The 20,286-nt window shown below is 45.3% G+C and overlaps 1 protein-coding gene across 1 annotated transcript; it reads left to right on the top strand.

The window, feature by feature from the left end:
* The first annotated feature begins 566 nt into the window (after window positions 1-566).
* LOC148889619 (uncharacterized) lies at window positions 567-13,962 on the top strand. Its single transcript, XM_089012611.1, has 4 exons — window positions 567-1,275; window positions 2,961-6,634; window positions 6,720-8,735; window positions 13,949-13,962. The coding sequence occupies exons 2-4, from the start codon at window positions 6,592-6,594 to the stop codon at window positions 13,960-13,962; spliced, it is 2,073 nt and encodes a 690-aa protein (XP_088868737.1). The 5' UTR covers window positions 567-1,275; window positions 2,961-6,591.
* The last annotated feature ends 6,324 nt before the right edge of the window (window positions 13,963-20,286 follow it).

The following is a 20,286-nucleotide window of genomic DNA, read 5'->3' as shown; positions in this document are numbered from 1 at the left end:
GTGACAAAATGGATAGAAAACAGTTACAATTGGACTCGTTTCAACTTTGATAGACTGCAAGGTTAAAATATCCCATCAATCAGGCTCCACAAACAACCCGCACAAGCCATCTGTACACTTGATGCAAAAAGCTATCAATGCAGCTAATCAGAACACAATTGATGAGGAACTAGATAAAATTATCACAGAGAAAGCACCTACCAGGGATCATTCCTCAAGCTGGTGAAAGAAAGGTTACGTTCCTCATCAAGTGTTTAATGCTGAGGAAACCGGCCACTCCATTCCATCAAGCCATCAACAACCATCACAAATGTAAATAAAACGACTTTATTATACAGTACAGTTTATTTCTTTAATTATAATACCATAGCACATTTATTATACATAAAATAAGGCTTAGTTTTAAGGCTTAGAAAATTAGAAAGTAGAAAATCATGTTTTATGGGGACTTGGGAACGGATTATTGTCATTTTAATGGTTTCTTAGAGGAAATAAATTTTTGGGATGCACACTTTTTGCCTCACACACTGTGTCTGGGAACCAATTAAGTTCATAAGCCAAGGTATACTGTAACTGTACTTCATCCCTGAATGCATCGTGTCAACCAAAACACATGCATAAATACATTCCCTCTATGCGTGTAACAGAACAGGTGCAATAAAAACCTTCAAGAAAGCTCATCTCGTTCCTTTATTTCTTTTGTTCCAAATTGCATGGACAATGTACCTACAGTACGCATAAACATTGGCTATGAATGACTAAGAGACCCTGAAAAGGTTGAAACCACGCCTTGCTCTTATTAAGCATGCAAGGTGCGCTGGTTGGAGCACACCCAAAGTTGGGAATAAAGATGTTCTATGAGGTAACTGACTTAGTTGGAAAGACCGGCTTCCAAAAGACAATGGCAATTAAGGCCAATTCCACATTTTTGCACACATTTTTTAAAATCGGCGTAGCTTTCCGAGTTCAACAGTTTGAGATGCTTGACATGGAAAAATGGCACTTGGTTACGTCTTTCGTTTATTCAATGTTATTCAATTACGAACAATTAAATGTGTGACAAAGCAAAAAAAAATATTAATTAGATGCCTCACCTTAATGACTGCCTCGCCTTTGCATGGGTGGAACAGTACTTCTAAATCACACTCCTCATTATCTCACAGCACATGAATGTGAGATGTGATAGAAACATAAGTACAAAAACTAAACTAAGACAAACAGAGCACCACTTCAGTGAGGGAACCCCCACTATAAGGACTAACTTCATTCGGCACAGTGAGTACTTTTTTCTAGCTTCAATTGTCAATATCATGCTTGTTTTTCTTCAACAGCTAATAAATAGCAAACTTATGACCAAATTATTATTATTATTATTATTATTAATTAATTATAATTTATTATTATTATTAATTAATTTATTTAAAGTCAAAGTCAGCTTTATTGTCAAATATGCTAATATGCATGACATACACTGTATGTTATACAGCATAGATGAAATTACTGTCCTCTCGGACCCAGCATGCACAGCACCTATGACTTTAACAAACATAAACACGAAAACGCCATGTATTTATGCATTTGTATTTATTATGTATTTATTTTCTGCATGCTAACAGCGATTCGATTTGACTTGATCAAATGAATCGGAGACAAGAATGAATCTGCTCATTTTTTTTCCGATGAACTACGAACTTTAGAATCTGAATTAAAAAGCCTTTAAAGAACAACTGACATCACTTTTTTGTTACCTAACTGACGTCAGAAAAACGTTTTATAGCATCTAAAATACCCAAAACACGAAGTATGATCTTTTCAGTCAAATGCAAAACACCAATAAAAATGACTTAAAGTGTCCAAAATTTGCAAAAAAAAAAATCTGAATCAGAATCAGAATCATCTTTATTGCCAAGTATGTAGAACACACAAGGTGGAACACGCTGCACTAGTATATAGTATCATCAGCAAAAAAATTGCAAAGAGGCACTATACAATTCCATTTGGGCTACTGTTCAAAGAGTTAATGGCTTGGGGGAAGAAGCTGTTTAAATGTGTGCTGGATTTGGTTTGCATGGATCGGTAGCGCCTGCCTGAGGGGAGTAGCTGGAAAAGGTGGTGGGCAGGGTGCGGAGGGTCCAGTATGATTTTCCGCACCCTAGTTTGGAGTCTTGAACCCGGAAGTGGCCAGTTTCAGAAGGTCTTGATCGTGGCGTCACCCCAAGACGTCTTGCCGTGCTGGAGAATCAAAACAATGGCTTCAGATTCGAGGAATATGCTTTCTTGTTACTGATCCAGTTATGAATATGATTCAAATACTTCTGAAGAGGAAAGCATACATGTTTGCAATCGATTAAAGAATTTATTCCGTGCCATTTTGAGGCAATAGGGGGGGGGAAATGTAGCATTAAAAAAGAGGCAGAAAATGGCGACAAAGCTCCGTGTAAGGAATGAATCAGCCTGTTTCCACAGGCTGATTCATTCCTTACACGGAGCTTTGTCGCCTTCTTCTGCCTCTTTTTGGTACAACATGAAGTTTTCAGACCAATTAAGTACAGCAAAATGCGTTGACGTGATGGAAGGACTGCTACAATGTGTCCTTTTTTCGGTCAGGGGCGTTCCTTCAGTGACATCACGTACGGACTCGTCACCAACTCAAAAACAAGACTTCCGGAATATTTAGCGCAAGTCTTAAAATGTAAAATACAGTAAAGTCTCGTTATATCGATATTCAAGGGAGTCGGAAAAAATATCGATATAACCGGGACTATCGATATATCCGATATCGATATAACAAGACTTTACTGTATAGCATTTCTATGTCTCTGACCTTGAGAGATTTGAAAGGCGTTTATAAATACGGTACAATGTATTGTTATTATGATGATGATGATGATGATTATTATTATTATTATTATTATTATTACAGCAGCCTTTTAAATCATTTCTATGTCTATCCATTGTAGTGTGATTTGGTGCGGCTGCAAAGACGGACCAATTCTGTCGACATTGAACACTGAAGGACCGTCAAAGTGACCGTTGGTTCCCCCGCTGAGCACTCTTAAGGATTGCAAGGACTCCGGGCTGAGAAAATTCTCTTGGACTCATTTCATTCCTTGGCACAACCTTTTCCAGCTGCTTTCTCCTGGTAGGCGCAGTTAAACTATGGATAGCAAAACGAGGATACATTATTTTGTTTTCCTTATCACAAGTACTTCTTAAAAAGTTGATTTATTATATCAAAGTCAGACACTTGACCAGATTTGAATATTTAACTCATTCACTGCCAGGCAATGTGCCACAAAATGGCCACTCCAGTAACAGGGATTTTGTCACTCAAAGGACCTACAGAATATTGAGTTTTAGGACTACATAAACAATCAATGCAGCGCTAGAAACTTTAGACTCTCTTCTCTTATCAGAAAAAAAGAGTTAATTCCTAAATTATATGGGTCTGGAGGTATCTGAGTTAGAAAAGGGGGCTGCTGTCCAAACTACAATGCAAGAGATACCTATTGGTTTATATAGCGCTTTGACAACAGCTGAAGCTGGAACATGTGCTAACATGCAATAAAGGGAAATGCTGCCCCCTTGTGGAAAAGAAAAAAAACATTGCCAGAGGCCATGTCCAGCGCTTTATAATAATACATTTTATTTACAAGCGCCTTTCAAAATTCTCAAGGTCACATTTCAGTCACAGGATAAAGTTTTTCTGTGGGTGAGCAGCGGCAGCGACATGCGCGAGCGTTGACTCAACCCCGAAGTAACTCAGATAGAAAGATAGCTAATGGATAGCAAATAAATAGCTAAATCTATTTGCATTTCTAAATAGGATTCAACTTTGAAGATGGGAATGAACCAATGAACAAAATAATGGTTTCCGTTTGGTCATCAATCACATTTTCTGGACACATTTTACACTGAGAAATATCTTTTGTTGTGCGGCGTCGCGCCGCAAACTTCGAATGTTTCGAAGTACAGTGATACCTTGGCTTACGAACGTAATTGGTTCCCAGACAGAGTGTGTAAGGCGAAAAGTGAGGATCCCTAAAATTAATTTCCCATAGAAAACCATTAAAATGAGAATAATCCGTTCCCAGGTCCCCAAAAACATAATTTTCTACTTTCTAATTTTCTAAGCCTTAAAACTACACAAAATATACCTTATTTTATGTATAATATATTTGCTATGGTATTATAATTAAAGAAATAAACTATACTATATAATAAAGTCATTTTATTTACCTTTGTGATGGTCGTTGATGGCTTGATGGAATGGAGTGGCCGGTTTCATTAGCATTAAACACTTGATGAGGAACGTCACCTTCTTTCACCATCTCGAGGAATGATCCCTTGTAGATGCTTTCTCTGTGATAATTTTAACTAGTTCATCATCAATTGTGTTCTGTTTAGCTGGGTTGATAGCTTTTTGCATCAAGTGTACAGATGGCCTGTGCGGGTTGTTTGTGGAGCCTGATTGAATGGATATTTTAACCTTACAGTCTACACTTTGCCTTTGAACTCTCAAAGTTGAAACTCTCTCACTGTCGTCTGCTTGTCTCTTTAATGTTTAAACCACACCCCCTTACTGCTGCGTTCTTGACCAATGATGTGGTTTTAACCGAAGACTGGGGGCGGGGAGTAGAGGACAAAAACAGTGGGCTACCATTTTGTTGTTAGAAGAACGGGCATTTTCGCGAATGACACATCACTCATTGAGGCAGCTCCGTGTATGAAAAAAAAGTTCGTATACCAAGGTCAAGTTCGTATGCCAAGGTAAAATTTTCATAAATGTAACGTTCGTAAAACGAAAGGTTCGTAAGCCAAGGAGTTCGTAAACCGAGGTATCACAGTATAAGGTCAATAATAGCTGGGAGACTCACAAAAAAAAAGTTGTGGTGCAAGTGTGGATGCAAATGCGTGAAAGTCTATGGAAAGACCATTCATGTTGGAGCTTCAAGTTCTTTCTCATGTATTCCATAGGTTTCGCTGGATTTTCAGTTGTGTCAGTCATGTGGCGCATCACACGGATCCTAGTTTGATCTCCTATCAGCTCCGGAGTATAGCTTCAGTGATCTTCCCCGCAACCGTCACAGTGTAGTCTGGGAACATGCTCACTTTCATTGTGCAGAATCAGCAACCCTGAGCGGACCGCTGGAACAGAAGACATCATCCTGTTCTGGTAGCTGCTGGAATGCTGCTGAAGATATTGAATTTGTCCATTTTGAGACAAATAGAGGTTTTCTTATTCTTAATATGAACATACAGGCTTCCGTTCCGACAAAACGGTCGTAAGTCAAACGGTCTGAAATCGAAAAGCATTCAAAATGACCGACGTGACGTTTATACGACTGGGATTCCATTCGAAACATGAGGACTCCGGAGTCCTCATGTTTCTCCCCCGCCGGTGCCATCACAAAATTGTCACAGGCATTTGTGAAGAAACAGTTATTCTGTATCCTAATTTTGTGCAATGATGTAATATTCTCTGTTAAGATAAATGAGGCATGCTGAATGTTGAGCGCATTTGGCAGCGCAGCCACAACGCTACATAGGGTCCTTTGACAGCAATTTAAAAAAATAGTTCTTATACAAAGCTGAGAGAAGCGGTTGCTCGCTGTGCTCCAGCAAATAAACATCCTACTTGTTCAATCTAAACAAGAAGGACCATCTAGAGTATTTTTTCTACCAAATGCATCGCAAACACGCTGCAGATATCAACAGCGTTGCTGGGCTGCCACCGTAGCAGTCCCAGCCGTAGAATAATAAAAAAAAGGTCTGGCGGTCGTGGACGTAAGTACGGGTGGTCGTAACTCGCACCGGCCGTAAATCGGATGTTACCTGTAATGACTTGGGAAGGCATTATCTGCCTCATCACCACATTGGGCGCCACACCATATACTGCATTGAGAGTTTGGTCGAATTGATATTACACGCCGTGTCGTCCGAATCAGGTCGTTCGCAAGTCATTTAGCACCTAGTCTCTATTCAACATTTTGAATGGATTTCGACTTACGACCATTTTGATTTACGGCCGGTTGGTCGGAACGGAAGTCGGTTGTAAGTTGGATGTTACCTGTACAATGTATCACACTTAGCACAAGTGGCTACTTTCGCTTCAGACAACAGGCTCGTAAATCAGCCAGCATTAGTTTGCTGTCAGTTTGAGGTTTCTGTTGGAGCGTAATAGCTGTTGATTTAATGTTACCTTGTAAACCTTGCACACATTGGAGAAAATAGGAATAAGAATAATAAGAACAAGAAAGCCTTTAATTATCCCACAATGGGGAAATTTGAAATGTTTCTCTTAGCGGGCCTGGAAACACAATGGGATCTCATGGTAAGGGTTGGCATAAATGCCTGGAGAGATAGAAGTCTGGCCTTCCCTTAAAAACATGCTAACTAAGCCTCTTAGTTGGCATGGAAACACCATGATATCTCGTGCTAAGAGTGGGAATAAATGGCCGGAGAAATGGAAGTCTGACCTTCTCTGCAAAATCTGGCGGCCCAATGACCAAATAAAAATTGGAGGATAATTAATTTAGCTGTCATTGTGACACTCATGTATTTACTTTTTACAGAACACCATCTGCCACGATGATCACTTTCAAAATGTTCACCGTTGTCCTTCTTCTTGTTAGTAAGTGAGAAAACTCTAAATTAAAATATAGCAAACAAGAAATTAAAAGTCATGATGTAACACTGCTGTCAACACATTAACACAGGAAGCGTCAGCCTGCCAACAAGGAGAAAACGGTCAATCCTGACTGAGGAGAATTTAGGACCAGACGCCTATCATTGGAATCAAGAAGATCCTGACATTCAAGCGGATGACCACGATAATACATTTTTTTCATCTGAAGAAATCCAGCATGTTCTTAAATTTCCGTCAACGAGTCCAAACAATGACGATACCACAAATAGAAGGTATAACTATGACACACAAAACCACGTCATCAGAGATGAAAAACCATGCTCACACACACAAGATTTCACGCATGAGGAAACTATCTCTTGGCCACCTACCAAAGACTCCGCCCATGAAGAACATAATCCTTGTTGGCATACCCATGACTCCACCCAGGAAGAAAAACTGCCTTTCAAGCATAAGAGAGACTTTGCCCGTGTAGAAGAAATGCCATACCGGCATGCCCATGACTCCACACATGAAGGACAAATCCCTTCTCAGCAGAACCATGACTTCGCCCGTGGAGAAAAAGGACCTTGCCAGCATACTCGTGACTCTACCCATGAAGAACAAAACCCTTACCAGCATAAAATTGATTACAGAAATAAAGACCAAACGACAAAACACGAACAACAAATGCCTTGCCAGCATAATCATGGAGACAAAGATGAAGATAATGACTCTGTATATTATCAAATGAACCCTTGCCCGCCCAAACAAATCACAACAGAGGCACCACAAACCAGTGACACTACATTAACCACACTAACGAGTGATACCACAGAAACAATACGTTACAGCACCTTGTCAAGTGAAAGCACTCTTTCAAGCGATAGCACATTGAGCAGTGACAGCACATTATCCAGTGACAGCACAGTGAGCAGTGACAGCACATTATCCAGTGACAGCACAGTGAGCAGTGACAGCACACTGTCCAGTGACAGTACACTTTCAAGTGATAGTACCATGTCAAGTGACAGCACCCTTTCGAGTGATAGCACATTGAGCAGTGATAGCACCATGTCAAGTGACAGCACCCTTTCGAGTGATAGCACACCATCTAGTGGTAGCACATTGAGCAGTGTGAGCACCCTCTCATGTGATATCACACCAAAAAGTGACAGCACCCTCTCAAGCGATAGTACCCTTTCAAGTGACAGCACTCTTTCCAGTGATAGCTCAGTAAGCAGTTTCAGCACACGCTCCACTGACAGCACACTGAGTAGTGTCAGCACCCTCTCAAGTGATAGCACACCAGGCAGTGACAGCACCCTTTCAAGTGACAGCACCCTTTCCAGTGATAGCACATTGAGCAGTGATAGCACCATGTCAAGTGACAACACACCAACTAGTGGTAGCACACCAAGCAGTGACAGCACCCTTTCAAGTGACAGCACACTTTCCAGTGACAGTACACTTTCAAGTGATAGTACCATGTCAAGTGACAGCACCATTTCCAGCGATAGCACATTGAGTAGTGACAGTACCCTCTCCATTGACAGTACACTTTCTAGTGGTAGCACATTGAGCAGTGTCAGTACCCTCTCAAGTGTGAGCACATTGAGCAGTGACAGTACCCTCTCAAGTGATAGCACCCTTTCCAGTGATAGCACATTGAGCAGTGACAGCACCATGTCTAGTGACAGCACCCTTTCGAGTGACAGTACAACATTTAGTGGTAGCACATTGAGCAGTGTGAGCACCCTTTCAAGTGATAGCACACCAAGCAGTGACAGCACCCTTTCAAGTGACAGCACACTTTCCAGTGACAGTACACTTTCAAGTGATAGTACCATGTCAAGTGACAGCACCATTTCCAGCGATAGCACATTGAGTAGTGACAGCACCCTCGCAACTGACAGTACACTTTCGAGTGGTAGCACATTGAGCAGTGTCAGTACCCTCTCAAGTGTGAGCACATTGAGCAGTGATAGTACCCTCTCAAGTGACAGCACCCTTTCGAGTGATAGTACACCATCTAGTGGTAGCACATTGAGCAGTGTGAGCACCTTCTCAAGTGATAGCACACCAAGCAGTGGCAGCACACTTTCAAGTGACAGCACCCTTTCCAGTGATAGCACATTGAGCAGTGATAGCACCATGTCAAGTGACAGCACACCATCTAGTGGTAGCACATTGAGCAGTGTGAGCACCCTTTCAAGTGATAGCACACCAAGCAGTGACAGCACCCTTTCAAGTGACAGCACACTTTCCAGTGACAGTACACTTTCAAGTGATAGTACCATGTCAAGTGACAGCACCGTTTCCAGTGATAGCACATCGAGTAGTGACAGCACCCTCTCCACTGACAGTACACTTTCTAGTGGTAGCACATTGAGCAGTGTCAGTACCCTCTCAAGTGTGAGCACATTGAGCAGTGACAGTACCCTCTCAAGTGATAGCACCCTTTCCAGTGATAGCACATTGAGCAGTGACAGCACCACGTCTAGTGACAGCACACCATCTAGTGGTAGCACATTGAGCAGTGTGAGCACCCTTTCAAGTGATAGCACACCAAACAGTGACAGCACCCTTTCAAGTGACAGCACACTTTCCAGTGACAGTACACTTTCAAGTGATAGTACCATGTCAAGTGACAGCACCCTTTCCAGTGATAGCACATTGAGCAGTGATAGCACCATGTCAAGTGACAGCACCCTTTCGAGTGACAGTACAACATTTAGTGGTAGCACATTGAGCAGTGTGAGCACCCTTTCAAGTGACAGCACTCTTTCCAGTGATAGCTCAGTAAGCAGTTTCAGCACACGCTCCACTGACAGCACACTGAGTAGTGTCAGCACTCTCTCAAGTGATAGCACATCAAGCAGTGGCAGCACACTTTCAAGTGACAGCACGCTTTCTAGTGATAGCACATTGAGCAGTGATAGCACCATGTCAAGTGACAGCACACCATCTAGTGGTAGCACATTGAGCAGTGTGAGCACCCTTTCAAGTGATAGCACACCAAGCAGTGACAGCACCCTTTCAAGTGACAGCACACTTTCCAGTGACAGTACACTTTCAAGTGATAGTACCATGTCAAGTGACAGCACCATTTCCAGCGATAGCACATTGAGTAGTGACAGCACCCTCTCAACTGACAGTACACTTTCTAGTGGTAGCACATTGAGCAGTGTCAGTACCCTCTCAAGTGTGAGCACATTGAGCAGTGATAGTACCCTCTCAAGTGACAGCACCCTTTCGAGTGATAGTACACCATCTAGTGGTAGCACATTGAGCAGTGTGAGCACCCTCTCAAGTGATAGCACACCAAGCAGTGGCAGCACCCTTTCAAGTGACAGCACCCTTTCCAGTGATAGCACATTGAGCAGCGATAGCACCATGTCAAGTGACAGCACACCATCTAGTGGTAGCACATTGAGCAGTGTGAGCACCCTCTCAAGTGATAGCACACCAAGCAGTGACAGCACCCTTTCAATTGACAGCACCCTTTCCAGTGATAGCACATTGAGCAGTGATAGCACCATGTCAAGTGACAGCACCCTTTCGAGTGACAGTACAACATTTAGTGGTAGCACATTGAGCAGTGTGAGCACCCTCTCAAGTGATAGCACACCAAGCAGTGGCAGCACCCTTTCAAGTGACAGCACCCTTTCCAGTGATAGCTCAGTGAGCAGTTTCAGCACACGCTCCACTGACAGCACACTGAGTAGTGTCAGCACCCTCTCAAGTGATAGCACACCAAGCAGTGACAGCACCCTTTCAAGCGATAGTACCCTTTCAAGTGACAGCACTCTTTCCAGTGATAGCTCAGTAAGCAGTTTCAGCACACGCTCCACTGACAGCACACTGAGTAGTGTCAGCACTCTCTCAAGTGATAGCACACCAAGCAGTGACAGCACCCTTTCAAGTGACAGCACCCTTTCCAGTGATAGCACATTGAGCAGTGATAGCACCATGTCAAGTGACAGCACCCTTTCGAGTGACAGTACAACATTTAGTGGTAGCACATTGAGCAGTGTGAGCACCCTTTCAAGTGATAGCACACCAAGCAGTGACAGCACCCTTTCAAGTGACAGCACACTTTCCAGTGACAGTACACTTTCAAGTGATAGTACCATGTCAAGTGACAGCACCATTTCCAGCGATAGCACATTGAGTAGTGACAGCACCCTCGCAACTGACAGTACACTTTCTAGTGGTAGCACATTGAGCAGTGTCAGTACCCTCTCAAGTGTGAGCACATTGAGCAGTGATAGTACCCTCTCAAGTGACAGCACCCTTTCGAGTGATAGTACACCATCTAGTAGTAGCACATTGAGCAGTGTGAGCACCCTCTCAAGTGATAGCACACCAAGCAGTGGCAGCACCCTTTCAAGTGACAGCACCCTTTCCAGTGATAGCACATTGAGCAGTGATAGCACCATGTCAAGTGACAGCACACCATCTAGTGGTAGCACATTGAGCAGTGTGAGCACCCTTTCAAGTGATAGCACACCAAGCAGTGACAGCACCCTTTCAAGTGACAGCACACTTTCCAGTGACAGTACACTTTCAAGTGATAGTACCATGTCAAGTGACAGCACCGTTTCCAGTGATAGCACATCGAGTAGTGACAGCACCCTCTCCACTGACAGTACACTTTCTAGTGGTAGCACATTGAGCAGTGTCAGTACCCTCTCAAGTGTGAGCACATTGAGCAGTGACAGTACCCTCTCAAGTGATAGCACCCTTTCCAGTGATAGCACATTGAGCAGTGACAGCACCATGTCTAGTGACAGCACACCATCTAGTGGTAGCACATTGAGCAGTGTGAGCACCCTTTCAAGTGATAGCACACCAAACAGTGACAGCACACTTTCAAGTGACAGCACACTTTCCAGTGACAGTACACTTTCAAGTGATAGTACCATGTCAAGTGACAGCACCCTTTCCAGTGATAGCACATTGAGCAGTGATAGCACCATGTCAAGTGACAGCACCCTTTCGAGTGACAGTACAACATTTAGTGGTAGCACATTGAGCAGTGTGAGCACCCTTTCAAGTGACAGCACTCTTTCCAGTGATAGCTCAGTAAGCAGTTTCAGCACACGCTCCACTGACAGCACACTGAGTAGTGTCAGCACTCTCTCAAGTGATAGCACACCAAGCAGTGGCAGCACACTTTCAAGTGACAGCACGCTTTCTAGTGATAGCACATTGAGCAGTGATAGCACCATGTCAAGTGACAGCACACATCTAGTGGTAGCACATTGAGCAGTGTGAGCACCCTCTCAAGTGATAGCACACCAAGCAGTGGCAGCACACTTTCAAGTGGCAGCACCCTTTCCAGTGATAGCACATTGAGCAGTGATAGCACCATGTCAAGTGACAGCACCATTTCCAGCGATAGCACATTGAGTAGTGACAGCACCGTCTCAACTGACAGTACACTTTCTAGTGGTAGCACATTGAGCAGTGTCAGTACCCTCTCAAGTGTGAGCACATTGAGCAGTGATAGTACCCTCTCAAGTGACAGCACCCTTTCGAGTGATAGTACACCATCTAGTGGTAGCACATTGAGCAGTGTGAGCACCCTCTCAAGTGATAGCACACCAAGCAGTGACAGCACCCTTTCAAGTGACAGCACCCTTTCCAGTGATAGCACATTGAGCAGTGATAGCACCATGTCAAGTGACAGCACACCATGACAGTACATTTAGTGGTAGCACATTGAGCAGTGTGAGCACCCTCTCAAGTGATAGCACACCAAGCAGTGACAGCACCCTTTCAAGTGACAGCACCCTTTCCAGTGATAGCACATTGAGCAGTGATAGCACCATGTCAAGTGACAGCACCCTTTCGAGTGACAGTACAACATTTAGTGGTTTCAGCACATTGAGCAGTGTGAGCACCCTCTCAAGTGATAGCACACCAAGCAGTGGCAGCACCCTTTCAAGTGACAGCACCCTTTCCAGTGATAGCTCAGTGAGCAGTTTCAGCACACGCTCCACTGACAGCACACTGAGTAGTGTCAGCACCCTCTCAAGTGATAGCACACCAAGCAGTGACAGCACCCTTTCAAGTGACAGATAGTACCCTTTCAAGTGACAGCACTCTTTCACAGTGATAGCTCAGTACAGCAGTTTCAGCACACGCTCCACTGACAGCACACTGAGTAGTGTCAGCACTCTCTCAAGTGATAGCACACCAAGCAGTGACAGCACCCTTTCAAGTGACAGCACCCTTTCCAGTGATAGCACATTGAGCAGTGACAGCACCCTTTCAAGTGACAGCACACTTTCCAGTGACAGTACACTTTCAAGTGATAGTAACATGTCAAGTGACAGCACACATCTTGGTAGCACAGCGATAGTGTGACATTTCAGTGATAGCACACCAAACAGTGACAGCACCCTCTCAAGTGACAGTACACTTTCTAGTGGTAGCACATTGAGCAGTGTCAGTACCCTCTCAAGTGTGAGCACATTGAGCAGTGATAGTACCCTCTCAAGTGACAGCACCCTTTCGAGTGATAGTACACCATCTAGTAGTAGCACATTGAGCAGTGTGAGCACCCTCTCAAGTGATAGCACACCAAGCAGTGGCAGCACCCTTTCAAGTGACAGCACCCTTTCCAGTGATAGCACATTGAGCAGTGATAGCACCATGTCAAGTGACAGCACACCATCTAGTGGTAGCACATTGAGCAGTGTGAGCACCCTTTCAAGTGATAGCACACCAAGCAGTGACAGCACCCTTTCAAGTGACAGCACACTTTCCAGTGACAGTACACTTTCAAGTGATAGTACCATGTCAAGTGACAGCACCGTTTCCAGCGATAGCACATTGAGTAGTGACAGCACCCTCTCAACTGACAGTACACTTTCTAGTGGTAGCACATTGAGCAGTGTCAGTACCCTCTCAAGTGTGAGCACATTGAGCAGTGACAGTACCCTCTCAAGTGATAGCACCCTTTCCAGTGATAGCACATTGAGCAGTGACAGCACCATGTCTAGTGACAGCACCCTTTCCAGTGACAGCATCTAGTGGTAGCACATTGAGCAGTGTGAGCACCCTTTCAAGTGATAGCACACCAAGCAGTGACAGCACCCTTTCAAGTGACAGCACACTTTCCAGTGACAGTACACTTTCAAGTGATAGTACCATGTCAAGTGACAGCACCCTTTCCAGTGATAGCACATTGAGCAGTGATAGCACATTGAGCATGTCAAGTGACAGCACCCTTTCGAGTGACAGTACAACATTTAGTGGTAGCACATTGAGCAGTGTGAGCACCCTTTCAAGTGACAGCACTCTTTCCAGTGATAGCTCAGTAAGCACCATGTCAGCACACGCTTTCGACTGACAGCACACTGAGTAGTGTCAGCACTCTCTCAAGTGATAGCACACCAAGCAGTGGCAGCACCCTTTCAAGTGACAGCACCCTTTCCAGTGATAGCTCAGTGAGCAGTTTCAGCACACGCTCCACTGACAGCACACTGAGTAGTGTCAGCACCCTCTCAAGTGATAGCACACCAAGCAGTGACAGCACCCTTTCAAGCGATAGTACCCTTTCAAGTGACAGCACTCTTTCCAGTGATAGCTCAGTAAGCAGTTTCAGCACACGCTCCACTGACAGCACACTGAGTAGTGTCAGCACTCTCTCAAGTGATAGCACACCAAGCAGTGACAGCACCCTTTCAAGTGACAGCACCCTTTCCAGTGATAGCACATTGAGCAGTGATAGCACCATGTCAAGTGACAGCACCCTTTCGAGTGACAGTACAACATTTAGTGGTAGCACATTGAGCAGTGTGAGCACCCTTTCAAGTGATAGCACACCAAGCAGTGACAGCACCCTCTCAAGTGACAGCACACTTTCCAGTGACAGCACACTTTCAAGTGATAGTACCATGTCAAGTGACAGCACCGTTTCCAGCGATAGCACATTGAGTAGTGACAGCACCCTCGCAACTGATAGCACCCTTTCCAGTGATAGCACATTGAGCAGTGACAGCACCATGTCTAGTGACAGCACACCGTCTAGTGGTAGCACATTGAGCAGTGTGAGCACCCTTTCAAGTGATAGCACACCAAACAGTGACAGCACCATTTCCAGCGATAGCACATTGAGTAGTGACAGCACCCTCGCAACTGACAGTACACTTTCTAGTGGTAGCACATTGAGCAGTGTCAGTACCCTCTCAAGTGATAGCACACCAAGCAGTGATAGCACCCTTTCAAGTGACAGCACCCTTTCCAGTGACAGTACACTTTCAAGTGATAGTACCATGTCAAGTGACAGCACCGTTTCAAGTGATAGCACATTGAGCAGTGACAGCACCCTCTCAAGTGACAGTACACTTTCTAGTGGTAGCACATTGAGCAGTGTCAGTACCCTCTCAAGTGTGAGCACATTGAGCAGTGACAGTACCCTCTCAAGTGATAGCACCCTTTCCAGTGATAGCACATTGAGCAGTGACAGCACCATGTCTAGTGACAGCACACCATAGTGGTAGCACATTGAGCAGTGTGAGCACCCTTTCAAGTGATAGCACACCAAGCAGTGACAGCACCCTTTCAAGTGACAGCACACTTTCCAGTGACAGTACACTTTCAAGTGATAGTACCATGTCAAGTGACAGCACCGTTTCCAGCGATAGCACATTGAGTAGTGACAGCACCCTCTCCACTGACAGTACACTTTCTAGTGGTAGCACATTGAGCAGTGTGAGCACCCTCTCAAGTGATAGCACTCTTTCCAGTGATAGCACATTGAGCAGTGACAGCACCATGTCAGCAGTGACAGCACACTCTCTCAGTGATAGCACATTGAGCAGTGTGAGCACCCTTTCAAGTGATAGCACACCCAAACAGTGACAGCACCCTTTCAAGTGACAGCACACTTTCCAGTGACAGTACACTTTCAAGTGGTAGCACATTGAGCAGTGTGAGCACCCTTTCAAGTGATAGCACACCAAGCAGTGACAGCACCCTGTCAAGTGACAGCACCCTTTCGAGTGACAGTACACTTTCAAGTGATAGCACCATGTCAAGTGACAGCACCATTTCCAGCGATAGCACATTGAGTAGTGACAGCACCCTGGCAACTGACAGTACACTTTCTAGTGGTAGCACATTGAGCAGTGTCAGTACCCTCTCAAGTGTGAGCACATTGAGCAGTGATAGTACCCTCTCAAGTGACAGCACCCTTTCGAGTGATAGTACACCATCTAGTGGTAGCACATTGAGCAGTGTGAGCACCCTCTCAAGTGATAGCACACCAAGCAGTGGCAGCACCCTTTCAAGTGACAGCACCCTTTCCAGTGATAGCTCAGTAAGCAGTTTCAGCACACGCTCCACTGACAGCACACTGAGTAGTGTCAGCACCCTCTCAAGTGATAGCACACCAAGCAGTGACAGCACCCTTTCAAGTGACAGCACCCTTTCCAGTGATAGCACATTGAGCAGTGATAGCACCATGTCAAGTGACAGCACCCTTTCGAGTGACAGTACAACATTTAGTGGTAGCACATTGAGCAGTGTGAGCACCCTTTCAAGTGATAGTACCCTTTCAAGTGACAGCACTCTTTCCAGTGATAGCTCAGTAAGCAGTTTCAGCACACGCTCCACTGACAGCACACTGAGCAGTGTCAGTACCCTCTCAAGTGATAACACACCAAGCAGTGACAGCACCTTTTCAAGTGACAGCACGCTTTCCAGTGATAGCACATTGAGCAGTGATAGCACCATGTCAAGTGACAGCACCCTTTCGAGTGATAGTACACCATCTAGTGGTAGCACATTGAGCAGTGATAGCACCATGTCTAGTGACAGCACACCATCTAGTGGTAGCACATTGAGCAGTGTGAGCACCCTTTCAAGTGATAGCACACCAAACAGTGACAGCACCCTTTCAAGTGACAGCACACTTTCCAGTGACAGTACACTTTCAAGTGATAGTACCATGTCAAGTGACAGCACCCTTTCCAGTGATAGCACATTGAGCAGTGATAGCACCATGTCAAGTGACAGCACCCTTTCGAGTGACAGTACAACATTTAGTGGTAGCACATTGAGCAGTGTGAGCACCCTTTCAAGTGACAGCACTCTTTCCAGTGATAGCTCAGTAAGCAGTTTCAGCACACGCTCCACTGACAGCACACTGAGTAGTGTCAGCACTCTCTCAAGTGATAGCACACCAAGCAGTGGCAGCACACTTTCAAGTGACAGCACGCTTTCCAGTGATAGCACATTGAGCAGTGATAGCACCATGTCAAGTGACAGCACACCATCTAGTGGTAGCACATTGAGCAGTGTGAGCACCCTTTCAAGTGATAGCACACCAAGCAGTGACAGCACCCTTTCAAGTGACAGCACACTTTCCAGTGACAGTACACTTTCAAGTGATAGTACCATATCAAGTGACAGCACCATTTCCAGCGATAACACATTGAGTAGTGACAGCACCCTCTCAACTGACAGTACACTTTCTAGTGGTAGCACATTGAGCAGTGTCAGTACCCTCTCAAGTGTGAGCACATTGAGCAGTGATAGTACCCTCTCAAGTGACAGCACCCTTTCGAGTGATAGTACACCATCTAGTGGTAGCACATTGAGCAGTGTGAGCACCTTCTCAAGTGATAGCACACCAAGCAGTGGCAGCACCCTTTCAAGTGACAGCACCCTTTCCAGTGATAGCACATTGAGCAGTGATAGCACCATGTCAAGTGACAGCACACCATCTAGTGGTAGCACATTGAGCAGTGTGAGCACCCTTTCAAGTGATAGCACACCAAGCAGTGACAGCACCCTTTCAAGTGACAGCACTCTTTCCAGTGACAGTACACTTTCAAGTGATAGTACCATGTCAAGTGACAGCACCGTTTCCAGCGATAGCACATTGAGTAGTGACAGCACCCTCTCCACTGACAGTACACTTTCTAGTGGTAGCACATTGAGCAGTGACAGTACCCTCTCAAGTGATAGCACCCTTTCCAGTGATAGCACATTGAGCAGTGACAGCACCATGTCTAGTGACAGCACACCATCTAGTGGTAGCACATTGAGCAGTGTGAGCACCCTTTCAAGTGATAGCACACCAAACAGTGACAGCACCCTTTCAAGTGACAGCACACTTTCCAGTGACAGTACACTTTCAAGTGATAGTACCATGTCAAGTGACAGCACCCTTTCCAGTGATAGCACATTGAGCAGTGATAGCACCATGTCAAGTGACAGCACCCTTTCGAGTGACAGTACAACATTTAGTGGTAGCACATTGAGCAGTGTGAGCACCCTTTCAAGTGACAGCACTCTTTCCAGTGATAGCTCAGTAAGCAGTTTCAGCACACGCTCCACTGACAGCACACTGAGTAGTGTCAGCACTCTCTCAAGTGATAGCACACCAAGCAGTGGCAGCACACTTTCAAGTGACAGCACGCTTTCCAGTGATAGCACATTGAGCAGTGATAGCACCATGTCAAGTGACAGCAGACCATCTAGTGGTAGCACATTGAGCAGTGTGAGCACCCTTTCAAGTGATAGCACACCAAGCAGTGACAGCACCCTTTCAAGTGACAGCACACTTTCCAGTGACAGTACACTTTCAAGTGATAGTACCATGTCAAGTGACAGCACCATTTCCAGCGATAGCACATTGAGTAGTGACAGCACCCTCTCAACTGACAGTACACTTTCTAGTGGTAGCACATTGAGCAGTGTCAGTACCCTCTCAAGTGTGAGCACATTGAGCAGTGACAGTACCCTCTCAAGTGACAGCACCCTTTCGAGTGACAGTACAACATTTAGTGGTAGCACATTGAGCAGTGTGAGCACCCTCTCAAGTGATAGCACACCAAGCAGTGGCAGCACCCTTTCAAGTGACAGCACCCTTTCCAGTGATAGCACATTGAGCAGTGATAGCACCATGTCAAGTGACAGCACACCATCTAGTGGTAGCACATTGAGCAGTGTGAGCACCCTTTCAAGTGATAGCACACCAAGCAGTGACAGCACCCTCTCAAGTGACAGCACACTTTCCAGTGACAGTACACTTTCAAGTGATAGTACCATGTCAAGTGACAGCACCGTTTCCAGCGATAGCACATTGAGTAGTGACAGCACCCTTTCAAGCGATAGTACCCTTTCAAGTGACAGCACTCTTTCCAGTGATAGCTCAGTAAGCAGTTTCAGCACACGCTCCACTGACAGCACACTGAGTAGTGTCAGCACCCTCTCAAGTGATAGCACAGCAAGCAGTGACAGTACACTCTCAAGTGATAGCACCCTTTCCAGTGATAGCACATTGAGCAGTGACAGCACCATGTCAAGTGACAGTACCCTTTCGAGTGATAGTACACCATCTAGTGGTAGCACATTGAGCAGTGTGAGCACCCTCTCAAGTGATAGCACACCAAGCAGTGACAGCACCCTTTCAAGCGATAGTACCCTTTCAAGTGAAAGCACTCTTTCCAGTGATAGCTCAGTAAGCAGTTTCAGCACACGCTCCACTGACAGCACACTGAGTAGTGTCAGCACCCTCTCAAGTGATAGCACACCAAGCAGTGACAGCACCCTTTCAAGTGACAGCACCCTTTCCAGTGATAGCACATTGAGCAGTGATAGCACCATGTCAAGTGACAGCACCCTTTCGAGTGACAGTACAACATTTAGTGGTAGCACATTGAGCAGTGTGAGCACCCTCTCAAGTGATAGCACACCAAGCAGTGGCAGCACCCTTTCAAGTGACAGCACCCTTTCCAGTGATAGCTCAGTGAGCAGTTTCAGCACACGCTCCACTGACAGCACACTGAGTAGTGTCAGCACCCTCTCAAGTGATAGCACACCAAGCAGTGACAGCACCCTTTCAAGCGATAGTACCCTTTCAAGTGACAGCACTCTTTCCAGTGATAGCTCAGTAAGCAGTTTCAGCACACGCTCCACTGACAGCACACTGAGTAGTGTCAGCACCCTCTCAAGTGATAGCACACCAAGCAGTGACAGCACCCTTTCAAGTGACAGCACCCTTTCCAGTGATAGCACATTGAGCAGTGATAGCACCATGTCAAGTGACAGCACACCATCTAGTGGTAGCACATTGAGCAGTGTGAGCACCCTTTCAAGTGATAGCACACCAAGCAGTGACAGCACCCTTTCAAGTGACAGCACACTTTCCAGTGACAGTACACTTTCAAGTGATAGTACCATGTCAAGTGACAGCACCATTTCCAGCGATAGCACATTGAGTAGTGACAGCACCCTCTCAACTGACAGTACACTTTCTAGTGGTAGCACATTGAGCAGTGTCAGTACCCTCTCAAGTGTGAGCACATTGAGCAGTGATAGTACCCTCTCAAGTGACAGCACCCTTTTGAGTGATAGTACACCATCTAGTGGTAGCACATTGAGCAGTGTGAGCACCCTCTCAAGTGATAGCACACCAAGCAGTGGCAGCACCCTTTCAAGTGACAGCACCCTTTCCAGTGATAGCACATTGAGCAGTGATAGCACCATGTCAAGTGACAGCACACCATCTAGTGGTAGCACATTGAGCAGTGTGAGCACCCTTTCAAGTGATAGCACACCAAGCAGTGACAGCACCCTTTCAAGTGACAGCACACTTTCCAGTGACAGTACACTTTCAAGTGATAGTACCATGT

This window comes from Hippocampus bargibanti, linkage group LG13 (assembly GCF_051943395.1).
Source record: "Hippocampus bargibanti isolate YZ-2025 linkage group LG13, ASM5194339v1, whole genome shotgun sequence".
Lineage (NCBI taxonomy): Eukaryota > Metazoa > Chordata > Actinopteri > Syngnathiformes > Syngnathidae > Hippocampus > Hippocampus bargibanti.
The sequence above is the reverse complement of the archived record's forward strand: the minus strand, read 5'-3'. Positions and strand labels throughout refer to the sequence as shown.

Coding starts and splice junctions, on each gene's coding strand:
- LOC148889619 (XM_089012611.1), top strand. CDS start 6,592: ATGATCACTTTCAAAATGTTCACCGTTGTCCTTCTTCTTGTTA. Junction 6,635..6,719: donor CGTTGTCCTTCTTCTTGTTA/GTAAGTGAGAAA, acceptor ACATTAACACAG/GAAGCGTCAGCCTGCCAACA.